The sequence below is a fragment of the Vicugna pacos genome, chromosome 15 (assembly GCF_048564905.1).
Source record: "Vicugna pacos chromosome 15, VicPac4, whole genome shotgun sequence".
NCBI classification, from domain to species: Eukaryota; Metazoa; Chordata; class Mammalia; order Artiodactyla; family Camelidae; genus Vicugna; species Vicugna pacos.
Genome location: NC_133001.1, coordinates 7,038,102 through 7,050,542, shown reverse-complemented (window position 1 = coordinate 7,050,542; position 12,441 = coordinate 7,038,102). Strand labels below are relative to the sequence as shown.

The window sequence follows — 12,441 nt, the reverse complement described above, 5'->3', positions numbered from 1 at the left end:
ACTAGTTCTGTAAAAAGGGGAGGAGGGGAATAAAATCATATAAGCTTATATCTGCATTACAAATGCAACAGAAGATAAACTACAAACTAAAAAATGGAGAAATAGAGAAAACATGGAAAAATATCTCTGGTTCATATCCTTTTTCTTCCATTTTTTAAATAAAATATTTCAAACCTATACAAATAAAGAGAATTTACCCATTCATTTTTTAGTTCCAGAGTTATAGTAGGTAAGATTTCCAAGAGATCGGTTTCACCAGCATTATATATTTGACCTGATGATAAATAATAAACTCTTCCAAGTCAACACAGGAATGATTGCCAAATGCTGCTCTCACATTGAATTTCCCCATGACTACTAATTTTCTATGGTTTGAATCTAATTGATCAGATAACACACCAGAATAACCTGCAAGAGCTTCAAAAATTTTTGTTTATTTAGCTCAAATAAAATAAGACAGGGAGCCCATTGCTGACTGAGCCAAACCAGCATTGTCTTATCAGCTACTAGAGAGCTTTTTTAGTTTTTCATTTTTCCAATTTGCTTGACAATTCCAATGACGTCATTAAAATAAAACCTAACTTCTCTTCATCAAACCACAAAAAAATCATTATCCTATTCCAATATTGTAACGAAACTTATTTAACATTATTCACCCCTCTTTCCCAAAGGTACAATAATTTTAACTTTTTGCCAAATGCTAAGCTTTATTCATACAATGTGTACTTAGATTATGACATTTTCATCACTGGAGTTATCATACTTAAATTTAAAAAATTTTAACAACACTGTACAAAATATTGAAAACTGACAGGCTTTAGGGGCCAATTATTTTAGATTATGCTTCTGACGAAGAGAAAGAGGGATTCCTAACATTATATTAATTCCGAAAAATAAACACTTCTGGTATGTCAAAGCTTTAAAGATTGTCAGCAGTTTTTTTTTCTCTCAAAAACCTATTCATATTTTTTAAGATAGTTAATCTGCAAATCAGCTAATCAACCCCAGATATTTAACAGTTAGTGATACAATTATTTTATTCTTCTATTCATTCAACCAATATTTGTTGAACACCAGCTCTATGCCAGGCACTTTTTTAGGTTCCCAGGATATAGCAGCAAACAAAAGGAACAAAATTCCTCCCCTCTAGGAATACACATGCTAATGGAGGCGACATCAAAAATTACATTTCAGGCAGTAGTAAGTGCTGTGAAGTAAAATAAAGCTTTTCCCCCTTTACACTCTATTCCAATAAACAGCACCACCATTCACCCATTTACTTAGACCAACCAAGAGTCTTGGAATTAAGCTTGATTCCTCTCTTTCTTTAACCATCATAACTAATCCAACATTTTGGCTCTGCTTTCAAAATACATTTTAAATCCAACTGTTTCTCATCACCTCCTCCCCAATACCTTACTGCATGCTACAGCCATCAATCACTTAGCCCTTATTACTGCAAATATCCTTTGACTGGTTTTCCTGTTTCCTCTCTTACTCCAGTCTCCACACAGCAGCCAGAATGTTCTTTCACCTAAGTAAGAGCATTTCACTTTTCTGCTCAAAACTCTCCTGTACCTTTCCATGACACCTAGAATAAAATCAAAGTCTCTTTCTTAGTCCACACGATCTGGACCCTCCTTAATCTCCTACCGTCGCCTCCCACCACTATGCCTCTGAGGGTCTTCTCGCTGTGCCCACTGTCTGGAAGGTACTTCCCCAGGAGAGTCGTATGGTTTGCTCCTTCACTCTCTTCAAACCTTTGCCAGAACAACTTTTTCTAACCACCTTATCAGAAACAATGCCCCATCACACTAATCACTAAATAGCATTATTACTTTACGTAGTTGTGTGTCTGTTTATGCTGTGAGTGCTCCCCTAGAATGTAAGGTCCAGAAGGGCCAGGACATGTCTGTTTTGTTCCCTGTTGTATCCCAGAGCCTGGAAGAGTATCTGGCACATAGAAGTTATTCCATAAATATTTGCTGAATGAATTAATAAATTCATGAATGAAGCCAGGAAAATGATATAGATATGTAATATATAACAATGTATGAAACTGTATAGAGCATGTTAACTGAAAAAGCAAACCACAACATGATAATACTCTTCCAATATAGTAAAATGCATATGGAAAATGTTAAAAAGAAACATACAAATGCAAGAGTTGTGATGGGGTGGTAGGATTAAGTTTTTTGCTGTGTTTCTTCTATTCTTTTAAAAGTCATTATATTACATTTATAAATTAAATATAAAAATGTTACTTTTAAAAGGGAGTTACTACTAAAAATTAGGCAATCAGCAATGGGAGATCACTGCTTTCCCCTCATTGATCGTCAGGAGTATATTAGAATTACCTGAAGAGCTTTTATAACGTTGTTTCCTATCTCCTCCATTCTCCACTCTATCTCAAAATAACCACTCTCAGGGTCTGATTATTGATGATGATGATTACATCCCTCAGTTACAGGCGTGGAGGCAAAAAAAGTGAGGGGGTGCCAGAACCACTCCAAATAGAAAGTTCAGGAGTTAATATAACATCAAAAACAGAAATATCTAAGTCCACATGGCAAACTCAAAGGTCAAAGGCAGCTGACTCACATTATTAGAGTGACTACCACCCAGCAGATACTGTAAAGAACGCTTTATTTCCTTTTTTTTTTTTAATACTGTTCCTACAGTGTAGTTAATGTCATTCCCATTTTAAAGATGAGAAAAATATGCCCACTCGGGTGGTTAACTGCATATAAAAACAATTAATTAATGGCTTAAAGAGGTCCATGCAGGGACCAGTAATGAGAAAGTGTCATGAACCAAGTATTATGATTAACTGGTTTTTGTACAACACAGGGAATGGGCGAGGCCAGAGGATGGAAAACAAAGCCATGTGATCAAAGGCACAGGAGCAGTAAGTGGGGGAGCCAGTTCCTCACATTAAGTTGTCAAAAAATATCGAGCAAGACAGCTTTGGAAAATATCCTCTCAACTTGTTTTCTGTAAGAACCAGCTTTACACACAACTTAATCAAATAAGCAAAACAGAAAATTGTTACTACACCAAGAATACAGATTTTCAACAACAAAATATATAAAGCAAAGGTCTACAATGAAATGCACCAAAATAACAGACGTTGTGTTACATGATTATAAGTAATTCTTAATATAGTTTCCAAAATTTTTATAACGTTGACATGTTTTAACAGTGAAAAAGATTAAATAGATAAGATTCTACCATTAAAACACTATATGTTAATCTTAAAACTGGGTGGTATAACACAAAACAATTCCATAAGGTAGGACAAGAATCAGTCCCTAAAGTAAAGGATTTACCAAGATAAAATACAGCAATCACATCATTCTTGTAACAGAGGAACCTCAGAAATGGAAGGCAGCAATTAAGCTAAAAAGAGAAAATCTTCAACTGAAATGGTTAGAGCAAAACTTCTTCCCAAGTGAGAACGCTCAACAAGGGAGGTCAGGCTGAACAGCAAAGTCAAATAAACACAATGACAGGGTCTTGAATGTTAAGTTTCTGCTACAGAAAAGTAATATAAATTTCATAGTAAAAAGATCAAGATAAATCAATCAGAAATACATCTGGGTGAGAGATGACATTCAACAAATGGTGCTGGAACAACTGGATATCAAGAGGTAAAAGAATGAAACTGGACATGTTTCCTTACACTACAGGCAAAAATTAACTCAAAATGGATCACAGACCTTAATGTAGAGAAAAAATTATAAAACTCTTGGGAAAAATATAAGAGGAAATACTTGTAACCTTAGGTTAAGCAAAGGCTTCCTAGATATAACACCCAAAGCACAAGCAAAAAAATGGAAACTAGATACACTGGACTACATCAAATTTTAAAACATTTGTGCAGCAAATGATACCATCAACAAAAATGAAAAGACAACTCAAAGAATGGAAGAAAGCATTTGCAAATCATATACCTGGTAAGAGGCTTACAACCATAATATATAAAGAACTCTTACAACTCAACAATAAGAAGATAAATAACCCAACTAAAAGTTGAACAAAGGATCAGAACAGACATTGCTTCAAAGAAGATACACAAATAACTAATAAGTACACAAAAAGATTAACCATTAGGGAAATGCAAATCAAAACTACAGTGAGATACAACTTCATATCCACTAAGATGACTAAAAAAAGATAATAAAAAGTGCTGACAAGGATATGAAGAAACCAGAACCCTTATACATTGCTGGTGGGAATGCAAAATGGTACAGACATTTTGTTAAATGGTTTGGCAGTTCCTCAAAATGTTCAGTTATCATATGAACTATAAATTCCACTCCCAGATACATACCCAAGAGAAATGAGCATATGTGCACACAAAAACTAGTATACAAATGTTCATAAAAGCACTGCTCATAACAGCCCACATATGGAAACAACCCAATGTTCATTAACTATGGAATACATAAAATATAGTATATTCATACAATGGAATACTACTCAGCAATGAAAAGAAATGAAGTAACAATACAAGCTACCATATGGATGAACCCTAAAAATACTATGTCAAGTCACAACAAAAACACTTATTGTATGATTCCATTTACAAGAAATGTTCAGAATAGGTAAATCCATAAAGACAGGAAGTAGTGACTGCCTGGGGAAGGGGGACAGAATGAAGACTGACTACCAATAGGTATGGGGTTTCTTTTGGGGGTGATAAGAATGTTCTAAAATTAGATTGTGATGATGGTTGCACAACTCTGAATGTACCAGAAAAAAAAATAAAACCCACTGAATCGGACAGTTTAAATGGGAGAAAGGTATGGTATATGAATTATATTTCAATAAAGCTCAAATCTTTTTTAATTTACATTTGTTTTTAAATGCATTTATTTCACTGTTAAAGTTTAAAGTTTAAAAACAAAATTTTAAATAGAAACTAAGACTGAACTTTAATTGCTAGCACCCAGAGCAAAGCAAGGAAATGGCTTCTACTCAATAAGTGATATGAAAGACTAGAGATATATAGATGGGATTAGAAAAATGAAAATATGCACTATTATTCATGAGTGATTTGTGATCAATATTTTAGTATTAGTACTACAAAGCAGGAATCAATATTATTTTTTTAAAAAATCAGGCCCTAACATCTTATGGGCCTCTTTCCTCATCTGCAAAATTAGGACTTGCAACTAACAAAATAATTTTTGATATGAAGACAGAGAAGAAAGAGATGGCTGCTTTCCCAAAAGAATTTGCTAGGCAACAGCCTCTATACGCATGGATATGCCTGGGATTTTCAGAATTTCAATAAAAAACGCGAGGCACTCCCTTATGATATATGGGAATCAACTAACAGTATACATACTGTTCAAAATTAAAATAAGGATTGCTATATGGTGAAAAAGTCAAGTCACTGTGGCTCCTCAAACAAAAAGGGATAAAACTGGAAGAATAATTTGGTACTACAGCAGGGAAAGCAAGTAATGTAATACTTGGCAAAGAAAAAGAGTCTGACTAGGCGATGTAGCTAAGTGGATTTTTGTGAAAAGCAGGAATTTTAGGGATGTGTATATTAATCTTATATCTGCAATCAATTTACTGTTATCCTCTGTTCTTTAGTCCCTCTTCAGTTATAAAACCTATGTCAGAAACAGCTAAGACTCTGGTGCCTTAAAAATGCTACCTCAAAAGATGGAAGACTTAGGAAAGACGATGAAGAGGAGTAGAGTTTTGAGACTAAGGGTAAAGTTAGGGAGGAGGGCCGACTGCCTTAATCAAACTTGTCTAATGATTGTGATGTAAAACCAGGAGATAACACTAATGGAGGTGCACCCAGGATAAGGCCTGGGATCTGAAATATCAAGTCTGTGCATGCCACTGCCTCTGAATGGAATAAGCAAAAAAGATGAGATCATCCCCTATGAATATGGGTGAGAACAAGCCAGACTAAAGACAAAGACAGTGGGTACTACTTATATTATAGGATGTGCAAATGACTGAATCTTGGGTCTGATAGTAAGATTTAGGGTTATCTGCCAAGACAAGGTCAAAAATGAAAACCCACTAGTAATGATAAAACAGCCGGGAAAAGCAACTAAAACCAACGCAGTGGTTCTTAAACTTTTTTTTTTTTACCATGTCCCCTTAGGACAAAAGATTCCTAATCCATCTACACCCACAAAACCCCAAAAGAACTAAGTAATAATAACGAAGCAAATTTTAGGGAGAATGAGTAACATATTTTAAACATGATACATATATCCTTAAGTCAAGATAATGGAAAATTACAGGCCAAAATTCAGTTGAACAAATACGCATCACTATTCAGTGAAGGGTTGACATAATAAATCACAACCAACTAAACTGATAACACTAAATTAAGTCATTGATCATATAAGAATAACAGCAATTGAAAATCACAACCAACTCATGACAACAGTGGAGATGTTCTGATAAAGAATCCTTCCTAAAAACTCTGGTAATCCCAACTGCTCCAGCTTTGCTTGGCTGCCATCTATAGCTCAGTAGCCAAATTTCTTAGAAAAATACTGAAACAGCATCCTCAGTAACACTAATAACATTTTGTTTTATGAAAACCAAATATTAATACCCATTAATAATGCATTTAGAATATCAGTTAGTCCTCAGTTTTTATAAAAGTAAAGATAACAAAATGAGTCATTTACCCTTAAGAGCTCAAGAAAATAGGAAAAGAGAGGAGCATGATGGTCATGATTATAATGCAATAAGGGACAAAAAGCATGACTAAGGATAGTCATGCCCAGGGATGGCACTGAGAGAACTGTGCTAACAATGAGTCCCAGAGAAGGAAGCTGTGCAGGTGGAAATAAGTAAAGTCGCCAGCTTGCCCTTCCTTCAAATACTTTCATGAGCCAACTATCCTCATGAAAAAACAAGCAGTATACAATGGAATGCTACTCAGCCATAAAAAAGAATAAAATAATGCCATTTGCAGCAACATGGATAGACCTGGAGATTGTCTAAGTGAAGCAAGCCAGAAAGAGAAAGAAAAACACGATATGATATCACTCATATGCAGAATCTAAAAAAAAAAGAAGAAGAAAGAAAAAAGAAGACACTAATGAACTTATCTACAAAATAGAAACAGACTAACAGACACAGCAAACAAACTTATGGATACGGGGGGAAGAGGGTGGGAAGGGGTAAATTGGGAGTTTGAGATTTGCAGATACTAACTACTATATATAAAATAGGTAAACAACAAGTTTATACTGTATAGCACAGGGAACTATATTCAATATCTTATAATAATCTGTAATGAAAAAGAATGTGAAAACAAATATATGTGTATGTATGACTGAAACACTATGCTGTACACCAGATTGACAACTGACTACACTTCAATATTAGGGGAAAAAAAAAAACCAAGCAGTGAGTAATAACTTTTTTTTTGAAGGGAGGAACAGTGACCCAATACTGTAGAAATGGGTAAGATAATTCTCTATTGGCTGCATGGAGATCAGAAGGAGCCACAGGAAGGATGAAGACAAGTTAGTTCTAGGGCACTAGTAAACTAAGAGGAAGGAGAAAGACAGTTTGAAATTGCACTTGGTGAGTAACTAACAGAAAGTACAGGTAGATGGTAGTCCCCAACTGAGGCAGAACAGAGGTTAAGAATGCAGACTGGATCCAGACTGCTGAGTAGGAATCCCAACTCCCCTACTTTATTTTCTCTATGACCTTAGACAAGTCACTTAACCTCTCTGTGCTTCATCTGGGAAATGAAGGTAATAATAGTGCCTACCTAATAACATTCTTTTGCGGTTTAAATAAGTTATATTTGTAAATCGGTTAATAAATGTCTTGCACTGCACATAGTAAATGGTACCTAAGTTTTGCTAAATAAGTTGAGGAAGGTGGGAGTTTGTTTTGACATCTCCAAATAAAATGGGAGTGTGTTGGCAAAGTAATGGTAACAGGGGACGGCGGGGAGATAACTTCTCAGGGATGAGGGCACCATGAGGCTGCACCTTTGGAAGAGGTTGTCCTCCTGACAGGGTTCGGCAAGCACCCGCTCCCAGGAGAGGGGCGCGCGGGTTGAAGGAAACTTCCTTCCTTCCAGGCCTAGGATTTTCAGGAACTCGTTTCTGAGAAGTCGTTGTAATTTGAAGGAGGCAAGAGTTTAATTTCCACGCAACAGATCGTGGGGTGAATTCGGTTTTGCCCGAAGAGCTGGACTTCTGTCTAGGGCGGGACGGGTTCTGAGTCGGAGGGAGAAGGGTGATGCCCTCAGGCGGAGCCTCCGCTAAGAGCCACCGTCAGTCGGGCGCTCTCTAGCTGCCCGGCGCCGGGCTAGCGTCGGAGGGAGAACGAAGGCTGCCCCAGTCCTGAGGGAGACAGGAGGCGCCTACAGAGTAACCGGGCTGCCGGCGCCGACCATCGGGAAGGGACCCCACGTCGGGGCTGCGGACCGAGACCCGCCTCCCCGAGGGTGGAGGTCGCTCGCCCGGCTCTCCGAAGGGAGGGGCCGGCGCTGGCCCTGCGGGCAGTCGGCCGGGCGCACAGCCCCGAGAGGAGCCTGCCCTCCGGTCCCGCCCGTGCCCGCCCATCTTTGGCCCCGGTACCCAGGGTACCTGAGCGTGGGCCCGATGCAGGCCGTGTCGGTGCTCTCGATCTCTCGGAGGATCCGCTCGTGCTCCGCCGCCGTCTCCAGGCTCTCCGCCTCCGCCATCTTACCCCGCTCCATAGACTAGGGGCGCCCGGCAGCGCGTCCCCTCCTTGGCTCGCCTCACCTTTCACTCGCTCTCTCACCCAAGGCTCCACAGCCACCCCAGCCTCCGGCCATCCGCAGGACGACCCCTCCCTCATAGTCGTCACGCCCCCTTGCGTCATCACGTCCGCCGACGTTCCGCGCACTGCCCGCTGGGATTTGTAGTTCCCTGGGAGATTGTTAGACTGGGTTTCGCTCGTTTATTCATTGATTCCACAAACTCGTGTTGAAAGCTCCACTGTAAGGCAGGAACATTAACAAATGATATGCAGTAATGATTAAGTCAGGTAATGGCACTAATCCTACAAATTCTTACATAAGATCCTTGCTCAAAGTGCAAAAGTTCTATAGACGCGAATATTAAGAAAGAACTAACTAGATTTCTGCAGAGAGCGATGTTTCAACCATCAGGAGGAGAAAGCTGGAGAAACCCAAAACTAAGAGATAAAGCAGAAAGTAGCTGTAAACCAGTTCAGATAATCGAACACAGCGATCACTTCTGGCCATGAAGGATTCATAGAGAGACTAAGCCTGAAAATTAAAGATGTCATCGGAAGGTGTGAGGAGCACCCAGAAAGCCAACAACAACTTTATTTGCACTGGTATGTAGAGAAGTAGTAGTAAGAGATGGGGCTGGAAAAGTGCCTTGGAAAGAAATACTGGGCTGAGAAATTTGTAATTTATTTTAATAGCTCCACTGGTCCAACAACCAACTGCAACAGAATTCACTAGGGAAAGAATTACAAGAGTGCTTACATAGTAAAAATTACCTTCCTCTTTCTTCAGGCCTCTTCCTTCCAATCTCTCTCCTGGCTGTTGTTACTGTTAACAGTTTCTTGGATATCCTTTCAGAAACAGTCTATCTGTGTAAGATTTTATGTATATACAAGCATATATATGAATATCTTTTTGATTTTTTAATTGAGATATGATTGATATGCAACATTATATAAGTAGTTTCAAGTGTACAACATAAAGATTAGATATTTGCATATATTGTGAAATGATCACCACAAGTCTAGTGATTTGGAGTTCCCTGATGATTAGTAATGTTGAGCATTTTTCTCATGTGCCTGTTGGCCAGCTGTATGTCCTCTTTGGAAAAATGTCTATTCAGATCCTCTACCCATTTTTTAATCTGGTTGTTTATTCTTTTGATATTGAGCTGTATGAGTTCTGTGTATACTTTGCATAGTAATCCCTTACTGAATATATCATTCTCAAATATCTTGTGTCATTCAGCAAGTGGCCTTTGCGCTTTGTTGATAGTTTCCTTTGCTGTGCAAAAGCATTGTAGTTTGATGTAGTCCCATTTGTTTATTTTGCTTTTGATTCCCTTGCCTGAGTAGACATATCAAAAAAATATTACTAAGACTGATGTCAAAGAGAGTACTGCCTATGTTTTCCTCTAGATGTTGTATGATTTCAGGTCTTACATTTAAGTCTTTAATCCATTTTTATTTTTACTTTTTAACATTTTTTATTGAGTTATAATCATTTTACAATGTTGTGTCAAATTCCAGCGTAGAGCACAATTTTTCAGTTATACATGAACATATATATATATTCATTGTCACATTTTTTTCTCTGTGAGCTACCATAAGATCTTGTATATATTTCCCTGTGCTATACAGTATAATCTTGTTTATCTATTCTACATTTTGAAATCCCAGTCTGTCCCTTCCCACCCTCCTCCCCCTTGACAACCACAAGTTTGTATTCTATGTCTATGAGTCTGTTTCTGTTTTGTATTTTTGTTTTTGTTTTTTTTTGTTTTTTTAGATTCCACATATGAGCGATCTCATATGGTATTTTTCTTTCTCTTTCTGGCTTACTTCACTTAGAATGACATTCTCCAGGAGCATCTATGTTGCTGCAAATGGCATTATGTTGTCAGTTTTTATGGCTGAGTAGTATTCCATTGTATAAATATACCACATCTTTGTCCAGTCATCTATTGATGGACATTTAGGCTGTTGCCATGTCTTGGCTGTTGTAAATAGTGCTACTATGAACACTGGGCTGTAAGTGTCTTTTTGAAGTAGGGTTCCTTCTGGATATATGCCCAGGAGTGGGATTCCTGGGTCATATGGTAAGTCTATTCCTAGTGTTTTGAGGAATCTCCATACTGTTTTCCACAGTGGCTGCACAAAACTGCATTCCCACCAGCAGTGTAGGAGGGTTCCCTTTTCTCCACAGCCTCTCCAGTATTTGTCATTTGTGGATTTTTGAATGATGGCCATTCTGACTGGTGTGAGGTGATACCTCATTGTAGTTTTGATTTCCATTTCTCTGATAATTAGTGATATTGAACATTTTTTCATGTGCCTGTTGATCATTTGTATGTCTACCTTGGAGAATTGCTTATTTAGGTCTTTGGCCCATTTTTGGATTGGGTTGTTTCTTTCCTTCTTATTAAGTCATATGAACTGCTTATATATTCTGGAGATCAAGCCTTTGTTGGTTTCATTTGCAAAAATTTTCTCCCATTCCATAGGCTGTCTTTTTGTTTTACTTATGGTTTCCTTTGCTGTGCAGAAGCTTGTAAGTTTAATTAGCAGCATGTAAATCAACGAAGCTAGAACACTCCCTTACACCATATACAAAAATAAACTCAAAACGGATCAAAGACTTAAGCATAAGACAAGATACAATAAACCTCCTAGAAGAAAATATAGGCAAAACATTATCTGACATACATCTCAAAAATGTTCTCCTAGGGCAGTCTACCCAAGCAATACAAATAAAAGCAAGAATAAACAAATGGGACCTAATTAAAGTTTGTTTTGTTTTTTAATTCTTTATTTTTATACAATTTTAAAGGTTACTTTCCATTTACAGTTATTATACAACATCGGCTCTATTTCCAATGTTATATAAATATCCTTGAGCCAATTTTTCAGCCAATAGTTTGTACCCCCCACTCTCCCACTCCTATGTTGCCCCTCTCCCTCCCCACTCTTAACCACTGGTTTGTTCTTTATATCTGTGAGTCTGCTTCTTTTTTGTTATATTCACTAGTTTGTTGTATTTTTTAGACTCCACGTATAAGCGATATATACAGTATTTGTCTTTCTCCATCTGGCTTCTTCCACTTAGCATAACGCTTTAATCTATTTTGAATTTATTTTTGTGCCTGGTGTGAGAAAGTCCAGTTTGATTCTTTTGCATGTATCTGTCCAGTTTTCCCAAAACCATTTGTTACATGGGGGCTGTCTTTACCCCCATCGTGTAGCTTTACCTCCTTTGTTGCAGATTAATTGCCCTTGTAAGTGTGGGCTCATTTCTGGGCTGCCTGTTCTGTGTGTTGATATACGTGTCTACCTTTGTGTGAGTCCCGTGCAGCTGTAATGACCATAGCTTTGTAGTAGTTTGAAATCAGGGAGCATAATACCTCCAGCTTATTTCTTCCTTCTCCAGGTTGTTTGGTTATTCAGGGTCTTTTGTGTGTCCATACAAATTTTAGAATTATTTGTTCTATTTCTGTGAAAATGTTGTTGGGGTTTTGATAGGGATTGCATTGAATTCATAGATTAGCTTGGGTAATATAGTCATTTTAGCAATATTAATTTTTCCAATCCATGAACACCTTACATTTTTCCATCTTTTTGTGTCATCTTCTATTTCTTTCATCAGTATCTTACAGTTTTTCAAGTACAGGTCTTTTACTGCCTAAGATTGTCTTTCTTTTCTGCCATTTT

The 12,441-nt window shown here is 37.6% G+C and overlaps 1 protein-coding gene across 3 annotated transcripts in view; it reads right to left on the bottom strand.

The window, feature by feature from the left end:
- Nucleotides 1–8,828, bottom strand: part of EXOC6B (exocyst complex component 6B) — a 533,613-nt gene extending 524,785 nt beyond the window's left edge. For 2 of the 3 annotated variants that reach the window (XM_006201563.4, XM_072937568.1), the window contains exon 1: nucleotides 8,604–8,828. In XM_006201563.4, coding sequence (XP_006201625.1) covers nucleotides 8,604–8,716 — 113 coding nt within the window. In that variant the 5' untranslated portion in view covers nucleotides 8,717–8,828. The remainder of the gene's footprint in view (nucleotides 1–8,603) is intronic. The other variant, XM_072937567.1, reaches the window with a different exon arrangement.
- Between the last annotated feature and the right edge of the window lie 3,613 nt (nucleotides 8,829–12,441).